At 42.7% G+C, this 20,749-nt stretch overlaps 2 protein-coding genes across 4 annotated transcripts in view; one reads left to right on the forward strand and one right to left on the reverse strand.

Annotated features, from left to right (window-relative positions):
* The window catches only part of lhpp (phospholysine phosphohistidine inorganic pyrophosphate phosphatase), a 161,918-nt gene that overhangs the window by 133,216 nt on the left and 7,953 nt on the right, over positions 1-20,749 (forward strand). The window lies entirely within an intron of this gene.
* Positions 1,812-20,749, reverse strand: part of fam53b (family with sequence similarity 53 member B) — a 101,794-nt gene continuing 82,856 nt past the window's right edge. For 2 of the 3 annotated variants that reach the window (XM_078413586.1, XM_078413585.1), the window contains exons 5-6: positions 17,739-17,810; positions 1,812-4,236 (exon numbers count right to left, since the gene is read on the reverse strand). In XM_078413586.1, coding sequence (XP_078269712.1) covers positions 3,883-4,236; positions 17,739-17,810 — 426 coding nt within the window. In that variant the 3' untranslated portion in view covers positions 1,812-3,882. The remainder of the gene's footprint in view (positions 4,237-17,738; positions 17,811-20,749) is intronic. The other variant, XM_078413587.1, reaches the window with a different exon arrangement.

A 20,749-nucleotide genomic window follows, 5' to 3' on the forward strand; every position in this document is an offset into this window, starting at 1 on the left:
CCATCCTTTTTCTCCAGAGATGCTGCCTGACCTGCTGAGTTACTCCAGCACTTTGTGTCAATCTTTGGAAAAGTGAGAAAACAAGTTAAAATTACGGAGAAGGTTTGGAGCGTGGGGGGAGGTTGGATGGGACAAAGCGAATATCTGTGATAGGGTGAAACATAGACATAGAAACATAGAAAATAGGAACAGGAGTAGGCCATTCGGCCCTTCGAGCCAGCACCGCCATTCAATATGATCAAGGCTGATCATCCAAAATCACTACCCCGTTCCTGCTTTCTCCCCATATCCCTTGATTCCTTTAGCCCTAAGAGCTATATCTAACTCTCTCATGAAAACATCCAGTGAATTGCTCTCCTCTGCCTTCTGCGGCAGAGATTTCCACAGATTCACTACTCTCTGGGTGAAAAAGTATTTCCTCATCCTTAATAGTCCTAAATGGCCTACCCCTTATTTTTACACTGTGACCCCTGGTTCTGGACTCCCCCCACATCGGGAACATTTTTCCTGCATCTCGCCTGTCCAATCCCTTAAGAATTTCAGATGTTTCTATAAGATCCCCTCTCATCTTTCTAAATTCCAGTGAATATAAACCCAGTCGATCCATTCTTTCACCATATGTCAGTCCCACCATCCCGGGACTGGATGGTGAGACAACAGTTGCTGTGGGAATGAATTGTACCGTCCATTGAGCTTTCAGAAGATACAGCGTGTAAACAACCTTTGACCTACCAGTCCATGCACGCCATTGTCCACCCACTTACACTAATCCCATCTGTTTTATTCCAACCCACATGTCTTTGGGATGTGGGAGGAAAAAGGAATATCTGGATAAAATTCACAATTGCTGGGAGAATGGGCAAACTGCATGCAGAAAGCACTCGAAGTCAGGAGTGACCCTGGATGTCTGGCATGGAGAGGCTGTGGCTCTCACACAGTTCATGGGTTAATGGAAGCAGTTGGAGAGCCAGGAAATGAACAAAAGCTACAAAATTAAGATAGTTGGGCAGTGCTTTCATTTTATTTCTCGTTGCCCCGCATTACGCCAACCCTGACTTACTCTAGCAGCAAAACTCCTCGTCCCTCTCCAACCCGCTTCCCCAACTTTTTCTGTAACTAATTTTTTCTCCTTGTCCAACCTCTAACAAAACATCTTTATGGGATTATGGGAAGATGGCAGAGGAATGGGGTTGGTGGGGGGGGGGGAGAGAGACAGATCAGCCATGATTGAATGGCAGAGTAGACGATGGGCCGAATGGCCCATGTCTGTTCCTATTACTTGTGACCTTATGATCTTTGAGCAGATGTGAATATTACCCTTTTCATAGATGTTGTCTCACCTGCTAAGTGTTCCCAACATTTTCTGTTTTTATACTATTTGATTACGCTTCTTGTCGCAATTTAAAGGCCGCAAAATCCCAATTGCTGTTACAAAGGCATAATTTGATTCCCTGCTCTGAAAACACCCAGAGGGAATTCAACTTCCTGAAAAACAATCAAAAGATATTTTTCTCAGTCTTAAACGTTTTTCATTTGTCGAGATTGAGCGAGCTCACTTAGCTGGATACCATCAGTGGTATCAGTGAATGGGTGAGCAGTAACAGCACACAATAGCCCATGAGAATTGAGAAATAAATATCTGATATAGCCAGCCTTACACTGGTAAACTCAAAAAGGTTGGCAAATAATTATGATCCTAAGAATAGCAAAACAGAGGCCTGGATCGTATCATCTTCCTCCCAATTTTAGAGATGTGATCAGTCTACAACAGTGGTTAAATAATACGGGAAAAAATAGTTTATACTTCAGTTTTTTTTATTGAAAGTTGAGAACAGCCTATGTAAAACAACAGGATGTGATACAGTTTTGCTGAAGACACTCACTTTATAACAATCAGATTGACTGATTCAGAACACGCCTTCAAACTTCAAAAATGTCTTGCTTCAAGTTAAAAACCGTGTTACAAACATTCTGAAATACAGTAGTGTTCTCCAATTCACTTCAGCAATTGTAGCCCATGTTTTCGCTGTATGTAAGCAGTCTTTTATACAGAATATGCACCCAGATTTGCTAACATACATTTCATTAAGTTTAAAATGCCCAGACTTGCCACATATAACTGTGGCGTTAACTGTGAAAGCTTTTGAAGTAAGGCAAATAGGTTACACTGTGTTGCATTATTGCTGCTACTAATGGTCTGAAAAATGCATTGAGCCACTGGATGAACTCTGTGGCTGAACTCTGTCATCATGTATTTGAAAGGATTTCATGAGTTGCTAGGTCTTAATGTAAAACAATTTTTTGTGCTCCCATCAGATTCCTTAGCACATGCAGGTAGTACTGTATAGGCATAAATATTGCTTGGTCTACATTTAAAATAAAAGTGGAAAATACTTCCACAAGCTGCTTTTCTTGGAATTCCTGTTATTCCAGGGAATGCAATACCTTAAGAAAGTCACACTCCGCACCCTGCCTCATTCCTTCCTCTTTTATTGTGTTCAGCCTTACCTGAAAACAAAAGCACTGGTTTTATCTTTAATATTAAAAAAAAAAATAGTTTCCATTCAAGTTGATCACCAAGGACGGGATTGTAGATAGTAAGTTAAATGTCAATGATAGAAAATAATCCTTGCAGTAAAAAACACGCTTGTCTTGTGTAGAACTATTTTAATATAAATTAACAATGGCGAGTGGGTTTTTAAAAATGTTCATAATACAAGTCCGTTATGGACACCCTGAGCCTACAGTAGACACAACCAGAAATGTGGTGGTGCCCAAAGTCAGTGATGCCAACCCCCCCGATTTTGGCAGGATATCTGGGCAATTCCCATACGTTGTACATTTTAAACTTGCGTACATTTATACGAGGTCTTATTTATAGTTCCAACTCAATGTGATATTTTTGAATCATACTAATTGCATTAATACTCAATTAATACTCTGCTTCTCCTCTCTCCTTATTGTCATCAGCTGTCACCATCTCCCAGTTCAGAACATTAGTCATTTGGTGGAGAGCCTATCGATAGTAGAGATACCAGTGGCTCTATGGAAACTATCAGTACAAAAGGCGGCACTGTGCCTGCGTTGACCCCCTGAACGAGACTAGCCGCTGCATCCCAGTCGGATCATAATGCAGGGAGCCCTACATTTTGCTCATTACTCCATTCGGGGAGAAAACTAAATCTGCAGCAATGCAGTGCAGGCATCAGTAGTACAAACAAGCCAGAGTTTTGCCAGCAGTCACAATCAGAGCTGCTTGGCTTCAATGTGCTGTGGCAGAGGTAAGGATAACAAAAAGCGTTTGTGTGCAAGAAGAAAATGGAAAGATGAAAATAAACATGGTCATTTTTAAAAAAAATAGTAGGTATAGATAAAATAAAGTACAAATCAAACAATAGTAAGCAAGTATGCAGCATATGACAGATTGCACTTGTGGCATGAATCCATGGAGATCACAGTTTGTGGTTGGAGAGTTGGCATCTCTGTCAGACACTCATTTACTGGTGCTGGTGGGGTGTCACCTACTAGTTCAGAATTATAAATGTCATCCACACCATTGAAACAGCTGAAATATATATATAAAAAAACTGTGATAAAGCTTGTATTAAAAAACATGTACAGTGTGACCCTCTTAAGCACAACTTTAACCTCTAGGACATAGGCAATTTTAACTTTTGTACATTGAACACCAGCAATCGCCTCCCATCCGCATTAAACTGCCTAATTTTCCACCGGCAAATTCAACTTCTAGGTCTGGACTTCTAGGTAAGGATGAACCTTTTGACAAAGTGCTTTGGAGCACCGTTCAAATTTTTTTTAAAATGCAACAAACTGCAGAATTTTATAAATCACTTCTGCTCATGCACTCTAGAACCCGATAACCTAGTTGTTTTCTATTTGCTCAATGTCTAATTCACCATCCAGCTGAAAGACATCCTGTGCCACTTCCCCACTCCTCCACGAGTCTTTGTCATTCTCGCCTCTCTGACAGCTTTGATTCCCACTTCCAAAGGCTTCCATTCCCTTCCTGCTGCTTTCCTCTTTGCTGGTGGAGGGCTTCTCTAAGTCGCCATGATGCCGTGGTTCGGGACTGCAGGTGGGGGTGGCGCCCGGCTGGGGGGAAGAGTCGTAAAGGCAGGGCGTCCACGTCGTCCCGTTACTTGCGTTGGACTCCCACAGGCAGCCGTCGTCGCTGGGGCTGCCCACAGAGTTGGGGCTGTGAAAGTTCCTGAGGTTCTGGAAAGAAGAATCAGAGAACAGCGGGTGAAAAGCTATTCCTTCACAATACAAAGAGCATGTTGTAAACTGCCAGCTTTGCCAAAAGACACATCGCACGATCAAGTGAACACGATGAACGCTCAGTCCGCCTTGGCCTATGCGATCTCCCGGTTGCCAAACTGACCTTTCTGTCCTGGGCCTCCTCCACTGTCAGAAGGGGGCCAAATGCTACTTAGAGGAACAGCACCCATATTTCGCTTGGGCAGCTTACAACCCCCAAGCAGTATTAATATTGAAAATAGACACAAAACGCTGGAGTAACACAGCTTGTCAGGCAGCATTCCTGGATAGAAGGAATGGGTGACGTTTCAGGGCGAGACTCTTCTTCATAATATTGATTTCTCTAACCAAGTAACCCTTCATTCCCTCTCTCATCATCCCTCCCCCACCCTAGTCATTCTACTAGTTTCACTGTTATTCCGCTTAGTTTCACTGTTTCATTCATTAGTTTTGCTCGTTATCACTATCTCCACAGCCAACAATGGGCCTTTGTGGGCCCCATCTTCCTTGATCATCGTTGCTGGTTCTGATTTGTTCTTTTGCATACCTTTCATTCATTTGTTCTCTGTACCTCTTCATATCTCCAGTTTGACTCTCAGTCTGAAGAAGAGTCTCGACCCAAAACATCACCCATTCCTTCTCCCCAGAGATGCTGCCTGGGTTACCCGCTGAATTACTCCAGCATTTTGTGTCTATCTCCGGTGTAAACCAGCATCTGCAGTTCCTTCCTGCACTGTTATTAAAGTATCACTTTGACCCAAGCCTTCACCTTGAAATTGTTTATTCCTAGACTTGTGATGGGTGCCAGTTCTATAATATCATCACATCAGCCTGCTCCAAATGACAATGTCAGATCTCATCTAATGTTGCACACTACTGCATGCCATTAGAAGGCATAACAGAAATATTCTGATAGGTATCACCACACCTTTCAATAAATCAAAGACAATGTAAGGTTAGTTTCACTGAAATGTGCATTTCAGGTTTTCTGTCAAATTGTTGGTGGATGGTTGGATGAGGTATTTATTTCAGCAATAATGAATTTAATATTAGTTGTTAACTCAAAATTCTACTCGTTCCACTATTTGGGGGTTGCCCCAAGCTCCAAGTCACGTCTCTCGCCTGGGCTTCCCTCAAACCGTACAACCTCTTGACAGTGTAAATTCACCTCCAAACTACTTCCAAACCAACCAAATCATGGCCCCAGTCACAAAATTAAATATGAAAAATCAATCTCGGTCCAGCTAACCTTTGTTTCGTTCCAGGTAGGGTCTAGCTGTGTTGCCTCACTGTTTCAGCATTATGTTATTGCAAACCATGTGGTTCTACTCCATGTTTCCAGAATTATAAAAATTTATACAATTAATAATGTAATGAAAATGAACTGCAGATGCTGGTTAATATCACAATGGGTCAGGCAGCATCTATGAAGAAAATGGATAGGTTGTGTTTCGGGTCAAAACCCTTTTTCAGACAAAGGGTCCCACCCCGAAATGTCACCTATCCATTTTCTCCAGAGATGAAGCCTGACCTGCTGAGTTACTCCAGCGTTTTGGTATCTATCTTTGGAATAAACTGAATAATTTTTGTAAACACAACAGAAAAAGTTTTGACTCTGGAAGTTATATTCAAGTTAAAAGTGTTCTCGCAAAATTAATAGAGGAAGATGACATAGTGCAAACCGAGGTCAGTGATTTGACTTTTGCTACCATTTCATGCTTTTTCCAGCTGGTCACTTTCACTGACTGCAGATCTGGGTACAGATTGTTCTAATTTCCAGCCATTTAAAATAATCGCTGAAACATCACACGCTACACTCGAATTTCAGGTATTTCCTTCCTGGACAAAGGAGCATGAATTCAAACGATTTACACTACTATCTTCACAGACCTCAAATTCTGTAGGGCCAGAATTGTGAAATCTATATACTAAAACTCTCGTTGTTTGTTTGTTTGTTCCTGAACTACAGTCAAAACGGTACACGATAGCGCGCCAATTTTAGGCCCACCTTACTCACCATCATTCCTTTGGTGCTAATGGAAGAAGTTTCATTGAAATCGGTGTTATATTTTTAAAGTTATTCACATTTTAAAGTTTAAATCTATCTCCTAGGGAGGGGGGAAGGGAGGGAAGATGGGGGGAGGAGAAGAGAGGGAGGGAGGATAAGGGGGGGTTGAGGGGGATGGAGTAGGAGGGGAATGGGAACGGAGAGGGGAGGGGGTGAAGGGTGGGGGACGGGAGAGGGGGGAGGGGGGGGAGGGAGGGGGAGGGGAGGAAGGGGAGAGGGAAGAGAGGGAGGGAGGGGGAGGAGTGGAGGGAAGGGGAGGGAGGGATTGAGGGGGTAGGGGAGTGGGAGGGAGGGGGAGGAGGGAGGAAGGGGGGAGGGTGGATGGGGGGAGGGGGAGGAGGAAGGACGGGGGAGAGGAGAGGGTGCTGCACCAATGCAGGGGAGGTTTGGGCCCAACGGCTCCACGGTCTAGTTTCCCATTAAATTTACACTTATAAAGGTGCAGTCATGTCCAGTCTACCAAGATTAATCAACATCTTAGTGTAAGATATTTAGTGGCGTGCAATATTCTACAGTAAAAAAATAACCCAGGATTGAAGAGAAAATGCCATGCATCAATCACACAGGTATGTTGATGTTCTGGTCTTCATGCTACTAATGCATCTGGTTTGTGACAAAAAAAGCTTTCTTCTGCTGTTGCTTCAGTAACTAGTTGGGACCACAATTCAAAAACAAAACACAAAGCAAGAAAGCAAGAAAAGAAGGGTGGCACGGTGGTGCAATGGTAGAATTGCTGCCTGACAGCGCCAGAGACCTGGGTTTGATCCAGACTACGGGTGTTGTCTGTACAGAGGTTTGAATATTCTCCCTGTGACCACGTGAGTTTCCTCCGGGTGCTCCAGTTTCCTCCCACACTCCAAAGACATACAGGCTCGTAGGTTAATTGCCTTTGGTAAAAATTGTAAGTTGTTCCTAGTGTGTGGGATATTGCTATTGTATGGGGTGATCACTGGTTGACACGGACTCAGTGCGGCAAAGGGCCTGTTTGCGCGCTGTTTCTCTAAGTGAAGTCTAAAGCCTAAAAGTCAGTCATGGTAATTTGCACTAAGAATGCAGAGAAGCTGTGCACCAGACACCTGCTGGCAATCATACCTAGATCTGGGTTGGATCCCGAATATCAACCCTCTCAACATTCAGCAGCAGTGTCACTCACCAATTAGGAGGCAGAGATCAGCCATGATTGAATGGCGGAGTAGACTCGATGGGCCAAATGGCCTAATTCTACTCCTATAACTTGTGAACATTCAGCAGCACTGTCCCTCGCGGGTTTATGACTATCCTATCTTGGTGTTGCAGTCTTGCCCACTTTCCAGTTGTCTTTCTTATTCTCCAAAGATAAAAAGCAAAAGAGCAGGAAGGAGGGCAGCTCTTTTAGCAACAGTATATCTTGAAACGATATTAGAATTATGTATGAATGCTGGGTGTTCCCACTTCCACAGTGCCTTCCTGATGTGTCCAAACTAAAATCATAAGAGCTGGACACTGTAAGGAGACAAATAAACCGTGCTGGTCAGAGAGATAGAAAACACAATGGAAAATAGAAAGAGCAAAATTCAAAATCGGCCAAAATATTCTAAAGGCATCTGGAGAGGGAAAGAATATTGATGAATATGGACAGATTTATTTGATAGCAATACAAATGAGTGTGAAATTGTAAATTTTGCAGTGTACAGATACAGTGTAAAATGTTTTGATGGACTATATGTATATGCAATTTTTTTTTGGACTCTTCAGACGTGCTTCAATCCGAGTGCTAGTACAGTTTGTTCTTGGCAAGAGATAATTCCAGTGACATTAATCTTGTTTTGGAATCCAATAGGCGAATGATTAATGCCGAGGAAATGATTGTTTGCTTCTCCCTCACACCTGAATTCAACTTGCTTTGCTGAATTATGTAGTGAATGGGAACAACTTGGCAACAAAAAAATCCATTGCCTCTGTCTACCCTCAATAGAAATTTCATCTGCGTGGCTCTCAGTTCAGCACATACACAAATCCCAGCAAGAAAACCACTGGATTAAAGCATGAGGCACCACCTGTGAATATTAGTACATTTGTTGCCTTTGAAATGCCGGTCTCAATGACCAAAAGGAAGTCGTGGGATTATGACCAGAAGTGTGGCAAACAGCAGACAGAGGAAATCTCATAATTGTCATAACCCCATGCTCCTGGAACGACAGGTAACTCCTGCCATTGGATCTTGCTATATAAACTGAGAGGGGGTCAAGCTAAAATGCCAGATCTCAGAGTTCATCTGGATCAGCAGGTGGACATTTCCAGTTCACAAAGATGGGGTCTATTGGCACATATTCACAACAGAACAGAAGTCTCTACAGAGCCTACAGATTGAAATGCCTTCTGAACCCTCTCCCTCTCCCTCTCCCTCTCCCCCTCCCCCTCTCCCCCTCCCTCCATCCATCCATCCATCCATCCATCCATCCATCCATCCATCCATCCATCCATCTATCTATCTATCTATCTATCTATCTATTAAACACTACAACCCCCAAATAAACTAAACTACATAGACTTGGGAGCATTGGTTTTATCTTTATGCACTATTATGGGTTGCTTATTTTTGTGTGTGTGTGTGTGTGTGTGCGCGCATGTACACACACACACTCTGAATGTTCTTTTCTTGTTTATTATATTGTTTACAGAGTACATATTCTGTTGTGCTGCAAGTAAGAATTTCATTGTTTTGTCTGTGACATATGACAATAAAACAGACTTGCCTCTTGATTCCCCCACTCCTCCCCAACACTGTGCTGCTCCTGCCCATCTACCCCCTACCGCCCAGGCTGAGAAGCACCAAGGACTATTATCAATCTTATTTGCTCCATTAGCTCAGAACGGTTGACTCAAGCAAAGCTGAACACCAAGTCTGCAGCATTCCCTTCTGCACGGCACATTGGCTGTTCAATTCACTTGGAATCGTGTCAAACTGAGGCTTAGTAAAAGTAAATGTGAAATATTCAAGGCAGGATGGTCCCAATGACCCATCGATGTGGGAGGAAAGATCTCAGGCAATAACTCACAAATAGCTGGTGCTTTTACCTCAGCCATGCTCTCAAGTAGTGTCTCTCATCCTCACACACCGCGGCATTCAACACGAGGTTAAAATTAACCAGCTCTTCACCTCGCCAGCATTAGCATTTTAATAGAAGAGATTGATTTCACTTTAAATCCAACAGTGGTGTGTGCTCAGCCTGAAACCTCACCTCTCTCTCAGACCCGGGCACATCGCAATTATAAATAGTGGAACTCCACAGATCAGATTGTTCCGGTTGCCAGTGCTCTGATTTGCCTGTTTTTTCCATAAACTACACTCTAATCTGGACTGATTTAGGATCCATGTATTGCAAAATATCGCAAATGTCAGGACACCATGAATTTATTAGTAGATCAGTCTTAATTCGGCTGCTTATTTCAGACCTACAGACATACGTACAACTGAGCTGTTCTACAGACTGTTCTTACAGGTTGTTGATTTCTACTAACGTGCAAATTATTGTGATCATCGCTATTTATTCCCTAAAGTCAGTAACTTTTCAGCATGACTTGTTACTGGAGAATACATACCGTGTTAAATCCACAACAGCACCTTTCCTTTTGGGCCAATTTGATGAAAATAAACAAGACCATTTGTCCACCCCACGCTGTCAAACAAAACAAACCAATGTATCACTTGGCTCTATTCAAAGCTGCAAGATTCAGAGAGGACCGTTCATAGTTCAAATATGTAGTAGTTGCCCAATTGGTCACAATTACAGAGTTCTTGGCATGCAGTTGAAGATCAACTGTCGAAGGAACAATGTTAGTGCATCAATTTAGAAAGGAAAGTGGAGAGAGGGACATTTCACATCCATCTACACTGCACCTTAGTGATGCTACGGAAAAAAATAAAGGGTTGAAATCAAAGGGGTGTTTTCTCACTGAGGAGGTAAGAATGTGCTCCAGCAGATGACAGAGGCTTCAGGTTAGAAAAGAAAAAAAACCCGGAATATTCTAGAAATCTAAAATAAATCTAGAAAAAGCTGGAGATATGTAGCAGATCATGCAGCAACTGTGTAGAAAGAAACAGTGTTAACAATTCAGGTCAGTGAACTGAAGGTTAGAAATCATATATATATATATATACATATATATATATATATATAAAGTTATAGAGAAGAGGAGCAAGGCATCACTAAATGTTTAACAAGCCTCATCACCTTGACCCCACTGGCACCATCACCATTTGTTCCAGATGCAAATCTAATCGAATGGTGCTTTCCCATTTTGTTGCCAGGTCAAAGCAGGTTATGACCATGTGATATGAATATCTTGCAGGTTCTTTAAGGACACGGATCGGATATAGCTTGTTTGCGGATCGGATATAGCTTGGATCGGATATAGCTTGGATCGGATATAGCTTGTTTTCACCCAGCCTCCCAACTGTAAATTTGCCTGCAAACTGTATTCACACGCAATTTCACCATCTAAGTTGTAATGAGTGGGGAACGTCAGAAATGTTGACCCTGATCATCTTTCCTATTTTACTGTATCTATTTTCCATTTTTAAATCAAACTTTTAATTGTGATTTAACTTTCTTTTTGAATTTCGTCAAAATTTCAACTTGTGTCCCTGCATATCACTGCATATCCTTCTTCTCTGCCACCTTTCTTTAAAAAGTAGTGTCTTCAGTAATTTCATTGGGTATAGGTGGGAAAAGCCACAGTGCAGATCACAAATTTCTTCCAGCTTTCTTTCCCCTCCCTCCCCCACATCAGTCTGCAGAAGGGTCCAGCCCCAAAACATCACCTACTCATGTTCTCCAGAGATGCTGTCCCACCCACCGGTCCCACCCACCTACTACGGCACTTTGTCTCTTTTCTTTTCCAAATTATACAAATGTCATGATAACTGACCATAGTTTAGCTTGCAGATACAGAATGCAAACAGGCCCTTCGGCCCACTAAGTTTACACTGACCATCAATCACCTGTTCACACTAATTCTATGTTAGTCCACTTTTGCATCCAATCCCTACACATTCGGGTCAATTTACAGACGCCATTTAACCTATGAACCCAGAGGAACCCGGAGCACCTGAAGGAAACCCACGTAGTCAGAGGGAGAACAAGCAAACTCCACCCAAACAACAGCTGACGTCAGGATTGAACCCAGGTCTCTGGTGCTGTGAGAAAGTGGCTCTACCAGCTGCAATACCATGCAATCCCACGTCCATATCAAGATCAAAAGCCACTTTCAAATGAATTAGATTGAGCTGGGTGGTCAGACAATAAACTGTATCCAGCTCCCTGGGTCAGGATATCATGGAGTGCACTGGACTAAAACCCAAGTCCAGGGGCCGAGGGAAACATCCAATGTTCCCACCTATGATGTTTAACGCATTCTGTTCTGCAGCTCCTCAATACACAAGAAGTGCGAATGAATGGGTGCGTACTACAGTTAGCTCTTGGTTCTCTGCAGGCCCATCTATAAGCAGTCAAATGCCATCCATCCCATTGCTTTTAGTCCGAGCTACAAAGTTGCTGGGAGCAGTTTTTTACGACAACCAGCAAAATGCAACTAACCTATTTTCATACCATATATGCTGCAATTAACTGGAGTACGTTACGAAGAAACCAATACACAGTTCTCAACATTCACTTGTGCAAATGACAATCTGCATCTGTGGAAATGAAACATTTTCTCTTCAATTTTTCTGCCATCATAATTAACTCAACTCTTAATGTCAATTTGCTCAGTTTTGCATCTCACTTAAAATGTGGAGTGAGGCATGCAGAGTGAACTGAAAATAGCCACATCCCCAATCATGCAGATCTCTCAGTACCACTGCTATATTTAATGACAAAAACAAACAGATATACAAGGAACCCAGCATATTGTTACAGGAAATTTTATGAAAGGTAAACGACAACAGGAGGGTGATCCACTCATTGCATTGAAATTTAGGGGCTGAGGAAAATGTATCCGAAATTATATATTTTAAAAAACATGTGGGTGTGTTGACATTACATGAATTGGCCCAAAATATATTGCGTCATAATAAAATATGAGGGAAAAGTACCCATGCAGTACTAAGCGGAATATTTTAAAGTGAACACAAAAAGATACAGTACAAAAAAATTGCAAACAGTAATACTTTCAGATGCATCAGGGCGTGGTGGCAATGGTCATCAGATCATAATTTTTGCACAAGTTGTTTTCTAAATGTATTCATTCATGAGATGTGGGCGAGTTGGCTGGGACAGCATTTCCTTGCCAAGTTTAAGGATAGTTAACAGCAAGTATTTCTTCGCTCAGGAGATCAACAGCTGGGCAGGGAGGGTGATTGAGATCAGCAGGTTGGACTTAATTAAGATGGCTAGGTGCTGTATCGTTGTGGCTTTCCATCTGCGCCAGTGAGTGGGCCCTGGGAGCCTGAAAGAATCTATTTCTAAAGAATCCATGAGAGTAGACCATGAAAATAAAGTGAAGAAGCCCCTGTCGAATCCGTGAATCAGGACAGATTGTCAAAATGAAACTGAATGCCTTATCTCTTATACCATTTAACAATTTGCTTGGCTTAAAGCCATCTCCATGTCCACTTCAAGCATGTACCTGAAGCTAAGGTTGGCGGTACATCTATTGTGTGAATAAAACCGGACCACATCCTTCAGTAAAATTGGGAAAAGTGCAGAAGACAGTGGCTGGGAGTTAATTTGACATAAGCTGTATTCGGCTTCAGTCCTTCCTGCTTTTATTGAATCAAATCAACGTCTTGAAACATTCATTTTTTAATGGCCATCCAATGGGAGCGTGGATAAGAGGATACATTCTCAGCCACAAGTTCATAAGTGACAGGAGCAGAATTAAAACATTCGGCCCATTAAGTCTACTCAGCCATTCAATCGTGGCTGATCTATCTTTCCCTCTTAACCCCACTCTCCTGCCCTACCCATAACCCCTGACACCCGTACTAATCAATAGTCTACCCACCACACTTAAAAATATCCATTGACTTGGCCTCCACAATCTAATGCGGCAAAGAATTCCACAGATTCACCTCCCTCTGACTAAAGAAATTCCTCCTCATCTCTTTCCTAAAGGAACGTCCTTTAATTCTGAGGCTATGACCTCTGGTCCTCGATTCGCCCACTAGTGGAAACATTCTCTCTGCATCCACTCTATCCAGGCCTTTCACTATTTGGTGATTGGAGCATCAGTGCTCGGAGCAGTGGTAGGGGTACAATGCGACGGACAGAGATACAGAGAGGATTAAGCCTCATTTCATTGAAGACAGACACTAAGCATCCCCTTGGTTCTGGCTATTTAAGCACCATCTAAGTCAACAGGGTTTGGAAACTAGTGAAACGATGCATGTGCACCCCACTGTTTATATTTGCTGCCATTCAAAAGATTTCTCGAGGAGAATTTTCATTCATTTGTTTGCCATGAGGAGGGTTCTCAAGAATCTTTTCAATATTCCAGAGAGACCAGAACAATGCACTCTCCCTGAAATGTAAAAACAATGCGACAGACCTTCCAAGTGCTCATCTACAGGAAAGAGGTTCACCCATCAGTGCACGACAGAAAACCCGAAACACAAAGCAAAAATTAAATTCGGGGATTGAATGACTGCACTCTCTGGCTGCTCGGATAATTCACAACACACCATGGTACCATGCTGACTTTCCCAGTAACAGGCCAAAGGAAGGAAATTCAAGCACAAATGGCTTAGGCCTGGTTTTAAGTTGTGCCCATGTTTCTTTGGAGTTTTACACTGATTCAATAAAAGCTCTGCCAAATTCCTCCACTGCTCATTAACCTACACCAATCCTCATGAAAGATCAGCTCATGCAAATTTCTTGAAGTTTTGCCAGTTTTGTACGGCTCAGCTGGGTACAAAATTGGGCCTCTGGGCATTTTATAGCTATTTTTTCTAATCATTCTCTTTTAACTTACCTTCATGGGTTCAAATGTTGTTTTGATTTTTGATTTACATTTTGCAAATAAAAACATTAATGGCAACATTTTAAATAATCTGCATCTAATACATCTTAAATATATTTTGTTGGCTATAAATTGTATTTTTATGCAGAGACAAAGGAGGAGAACTATGGCTTCCCTCTCAAATACTCTCCTAAAGCCAATTTGGGCTCGTTTGCATATGTTTGTATATCTCTCCCTCAAAGGGCAGTGTAAGCAAAGACATTGAATATTTTTAAAGATATGGTTAGGCAAGCACTGGGGTGAAAGGTTAGCATTGGGTGGATGGGAATGTGTTGTTACAGACAGATTGACCCCTGAAGGGTGGAGCAGGTTTATGGTGTCAAGTGATCTCGTCCTGCTTCCTGTCCTCATGCTTCATCAGACTCTCGTGAAATTTTAACTGGGTGGCTGGGGCAGAGTAACATTCACATAGAACAGCCAGGCAATGACTCTCTCCAGTGTAGGGGGAGTACAAATTCCTTCCCTTCATAGACTGTGTGGCATTGTGATCGGCTGATACCCTCCAGGCATACACATCCTGCAGGTGGTATCAAGCAGAGTAGAATCCATGAGGTGGGGGGAAACTTATTTTAATCTCTTACCTCGACGGAGATCCAATTTTTTCCCGTATCGTATTTCCGTCCGCATTGCGGCCTAACCGAGGAGTTGGTGGCCTTTGCTGAGAATCGACCAGGAGCTCCATTGCGGGGAGCCTGCGGATTTACCATCGTGGAGTTCGCGATCCCTTTGCCAGGGATCGAACTCAGAGCTCAAATCACGGGAGCCTGCGGATTTTAGCATCGTGGAGCTCCCGGTCCCTGGTTAGAGATCGACTTCGGGAGCTCCCAGTCACAGGAGCTTCGACCGCCCCAACGTCAAGTCAAGTCAAGTCAATTTTATTTGTATAGCACATTTAAAAACAACCCACGTTGACCAAAGTGCTGTACATCTGATTGGGAGCCTCGACCGCCCCGACGCGGGGGCTTCGACCGCTGGCTGCGGGAGCTTCGATCGCCCCGACGGATGGTTCGACAGCCCCGACCGCATAAGAATAAAGAGGGAAGAAGATTAGACTTTATTGCCTTCCATCACAGTGAGGAATGTGGGGAATCCGCAAACATCCGTGGATGTTTATGTTAACATTTATACAAGAGGAGCCTACACCATCACACACTCGAATTGCAGACAGAGGAAAAGCTTGTGGAGTAGGTGTTGAATCACTAGCCACAGAGTATTGGTCTGTTCACCTTCCGACTCACAAAGCCATTCCATCATCTAAAGGGAACACATCAAACATGTGCTGGATTGCCTAGTGAAGCTTCACCATTCAAGTGACTCAACATCATTCAAGACAAAGCAATCTGCTAAATGGCCTCCCAATCAGTCGGACAAACATGTGATGTGCTTAGTGTACAAGGACACAGTTTCCTGTTGCTCGGTTTCCCAGGGAACGATGTTGCACTGAAAGTTTCAGATGAAATACTTTTGAGCAATTGAACAGCTATTTACATAGCATCCGGGTGGCGCCAGCAAAGGCTGCCTCGCCAACAGTCTGTCTGTCCCTTCCTTCTTTGTTGTTGTTTTTTAGTATGTGCTAAATGTATTGTTCTAGTGTTCTTTAGTTTGTTTCATGTGGGGGGTGGGGGGGGGGGAGTGGGGGGAAACTTTTTTTAATCTCTTACCTCGACGGAGATGCAATTTTTTTCCGTATCGTATCTCCGTCCGCACTGCGGCCTAACATCGAGGAGTTGGTGGCCTCTGCTGGAGACCGATTTCGGGAGCTCCAACCACAGGAGCCTGCGGGACTTACCATCGTTGAGCTGGTGATCCCTTTGCCAGGGATCAACCTCGGAGCTCCAACCGCGGGAGCCTGTGGACGTTAACATTGTGGAGCTCCCGGTCCCTGGTTAGAGACCAACTTCGGGAGCTCCAAGACGCAGGAGCTTCGACCGCCCTGACGTGGGAGCTTCAACCGCCCCGATGCGGGGGCATCGACCGCTGGCTGCGGGAGCTTCGATCGCCCCGACGGATGGTTCGACTACCCCGACCATGGGAGAATAAAGAGGGAAGTAGATTAGACTTTATTGCCTTCCATCACAGTGAGGAATGTGGGGAATCCGCTGTGGTGGATGTTCATGTTACCTTTTCTGTAGTTGCGTGTCTTGTTGCTTTTTTTAGAATGGCTGTATGGTAATTCGAATATCATTGTCCCTTAATTGGTACACGTGACAATAAAAGACCTTTGAAACCTTTGAAACAAAAGAAGAGTTACAAACTAAACACAAAGTGCTGGAGTGACTCAGCAGGTCAGGCAGCGTCTGCGGAGGGAATGGATAGGTGATGTTTTGGGTCTGTGGAAGGGTCCCAAACCGAATGTCGCCTGTCCGTTCTCTCCACAGATTCTGTCTGACCCGCTGAGTTACTCCAGCACTTAGAGTTGTGCTTAAGATTCCAGCATCTGCTTTTCTTTGCATCTCAGGAATTACAAACTAATTTCTCCCTACTTTTAATGTACATAATGTGTAGAATAACTGATAAATGTGGACCTAGTATCCAACATCCTGTTCTCTCAGGATAATGGAAGAGGTAAAACTCCACATAATAACAAACTAAATCAACATGTGTGGCAAATATTGAATCATTTCACCATGCTTATATTTTAGATCTACTGTGTAAACTGGCAGATTTCAAGCAGCAGATTTAGACTGAACAGTAATTGGATTAATCTAAAATGATTAAACTATCTGCAGGTAGCAAGCAATCCATGAAGGCAAATGCAGTGTTACTTGGTGTGAAACCATCAAACCACACAAGTGAAAATAGGAAATGGATTAAAATATTTTAGAAGCTATGGACAAAACAATCGAAGGACAGATGTTACCAAAAAAATATTTTCTATTTTACTTACTTGGTCTACTCGGGAGTGTGAACTTTATCAAAGGGAATAAGATAGCACAGAGTATTTTGGATAGCAGCAAATTATGGTCTGTATATCTTAAACCACTCGAGAAACAATGACCCACAATAGTACTTTTCTCACACACAGGAGTGGAAAGACTCTGTAGAAAAACTTATCAAGTGTGCAACGGCCAGAATAATTCTGATACTAAAACCAACTGCAGTTACTGATACACTGATTCAGAAACACCTACAATTATTATCAAATTATTACCAATTACAAATAAAAAGTGATAACTCTAGAGCACAAGAAAATTGTGTTTTGAATCTTTTTTTTTTGTTGCAATGATATTCATTAAATAACTTAACATTCACTTAAAATAAGCCCATCAAATGTGATTCCTGAAGGTGGGAGCACAGCACCATTCAAGCACATGGAGCCCAGCTTCCTTAAACATTTACTAAAGAACAGTGCCAACAATTAGAGGGAGCTTTATATCTGACTGTGCTGTACCTGACTGCAGAGTGATTCAGGGGTATCCAATGGGGCAAAAGTGTTCCCTTTTTCGCCAATGAGAATCCTCATCTTGTTGAGCAGAAAATATGCAAGGAGCAAATGAAAATACAGAGATCAGGACTAGAGATTACAGAAAGCAATTCAAACACAGCAATATTGACCAGACACCAAGCTTAATCAATAAGACACACTGTGTCAGTGCCGTGAACTCCTAATTAAAATATAAGCTCCTCTCTTTTTTTTTAAAGCGGCCATATTCCTTCATTTAATAACCCAGGAACATTCCTTTTTGACCAGACCCAGATGCAGCTTGATCACCCACTGGACCTTTCCATACCTACAGCTGCACGGGTCCTCAGGAACAAGTCAGGTAATCTGTCTGCGTAATTGATAACGCCACACGATGAGACAGGTTGCCTACATAAAGTAGGCTGGTGAAAAGGCAGGCTTACTTATTTGAATCCAAATCCAACAATATTGTAGCCTGACTTCAGGTGATGTAATTAATTGCCTTTTTATTAACATAGTTATCAGATCAATTATCTCCCTGTGCTTCTGGGAAAAACCTTCAGCTCCTTTTCCCACCAGCGGGAGAACACTACAGAGGCCTAACACAGACATAGCTCAGTTACACTGCTTTTGACTTGGCTTATAAAAATAAATTAGAAACTTGTGTTGAATTTTATCCTGGGATTTAAGCCACAGAGGAGAAGCTCTGTTCTAACACTACTGCAGTTTACTTAAATCCACCAACTGCCTCCCTCAACTCTGTTTCTTTTGGCCAAAACTTTGACTTCTTTTCAGCAATAGCCATCAAGCCCAGATATACATAAACTTGTAACTCTTTCAGCACTTTAGTCCTGTGATCAACACAGAAATAAAGCAAACATGTTCAAAGGGAGATGAATGCAAGCCATCAAAAGCACCGATTTCTCTCTTTGCAGCCCAGTAACGGGTCCCAGAGCAGGTGAAGCAGTGAGATATACCATCAACACTTCAATCCTCTCACATCTTGCATTTTGCACCAAGCCAAGGTCGGAGGATCTCAATGTCACATCATTAAAGTACTTCTCTTTTCCTCAAGCCTGTCCTCCTTTCTTCCTTTGGATTATTTGTAAAGCAGCTTTTAGTGCTGAGACAATCTCTCCTGTTGTTCAGTCTCTGAGGTGTTGCTCAATAAATACCGTTTTGCACATGAGCTTTGATAGCTCGCTCCAGCAGATTATAAAAATCATGGCAAGTTCAATCCTTCTCAATTTTTGACACACAAACGGCCACATGTCAGTGGACATCAATCTGATGAGAACAGAGGTTATACAAGGTGGCATCAATTGTATACCACCATCAATGCTTTCAAGAGAGAGCTCGATAGAGCTCTTAAGGATAGCGGAGTCAGGGGGTATGGGGAGAAGGCAGGAACGGGGTACTGATTGAGAATGATCAGCCATAATCACATTGATTGGCGGTGCTGGCTCGAGGGGGCGAATGGCCTACTCCTGCACCTATTGTCTATTGTCTATAATGTGTTAACACAGAGCAAAAACGGAACCCAGGATGTTTCTGGCAAACTCATTGCATAAAATCACTCCACCATTAGTCCGTGGTTGTTCTGTTCATGAGGGTTATAATTAGGTACGGCTTTGGATCCTACACTTCTATGACTTTAAGACTCAGGATGCTTAGACATCATTGAGCAGCTGGTCAGCAAAAGCTTCTCACGCCCGCTGCTCGATAAAGACTCAAAGTGAACACAAGCTACAGACTTCCCTTATCCTGGGCACAAAGTGAATAACTAACCAACTCACGAAGCAGAGCAGACCGCACTCGTGAGACAATAGTAACCTCAGTATGGCAGCCTAACAGAGGACCAAAACTCTTGAGAAACTATCTGCTTTTAATCTTCAAGAAAACAGGTTTACTGAGACCTAAAGCGAACTACAGTGGACTTGTTGGTGATTAGAAGTCTTTTTTTTTAAACCCACTATCAGTACCTTCAGCCAGGCTGAAAGCGGATGCTAGGACATTTGCCAAAAACAAACCTCTCAAAAGTAGTAAGATTAATCATTTGCAAACAGCATGGATGGTAACAAAACAAATTAATAAAAAGGAAGAAAAATGTGCCTCTTATTCAAACCAGATGACATAAAGTGTAGTCTTTTCAATAATCAACGCAAAGTAATATAAACTTTTGACCCTTTGCAAAACATAAACACAATAAAGACATATCAGAGTGCTGATTTTTCCCAGTTGCATGACTAATTTTTAAAAAGTGACCTTGCCAGCTAATGAATAAACAGACAGATTATTTTTAAATGAGTCCATCAGGCAATAAGTTTCTGGAAAAAGTGTGTATGCAGCCAAGTTTACTCAGATTTCACCAGCTCCTTGTAAAAGGATGTCTATGCCCAATCCCAATTTGCTGATCAATTAGTTCAGCTCCAGAGAAGAGCAAGTCAGTAGGCTAAGCCTGAGGAAGATAATACACAATCGGTTGCTCCATTGGTTCTAGTTTGTAACAAGTTCCAGTTTGTGATTCCTTTAAGCAGACTGCATTCTAAACAGAACTCTTAGAGCAGCACAACACAGAGGAAAGGAGGACTCAAAGGGCAAGACCCGATGCGGACCCATTGAGTTGAGCAGCATTGTGTGATCTCTGCCAATTGACTCCACATTACAAACTGCATGGAATACATACGAGTCAGGCATATAACCAGAGGACATGGGTTTAAGGTGAAGGGGAAAAGATTTAATAGGAACATGAAGGGCAACTTTTTTCTTTACACACAGGGTGGTAGGTGTACAGAGCAAGCTGCCAGAGGAGGTAGTTGAGGCAGGTACTATCACAATTTTTCAAAAACAACAGAGAGAGCTCGATAGAGCTCTTAAGGATAGCGGAGTCAGGGGGTATGGGGAGAAGGCAGGAACGGGGTACTGATTGAGAATGATCAGCTATGATCACATTGAATGGCGGTGCTGGCTCGAAGGGCCGAATGGCCTCCTCCTGCACC

Source organism: Rhinoraja longicauda, chromosome 16 (assembly GCF_053455715.1).
Source record: "Rhinoraja longicauda isolate Sanriku21f chromosome 16, sRhiLon1.1, whole genome shotgun sequence".
NCBI lineage: Eukaryota > Metazoa > Chordata > Chondrichthyes > Rajiformes > Arhynchobatidae > Rhinoraja > Rhinoraja longicauda.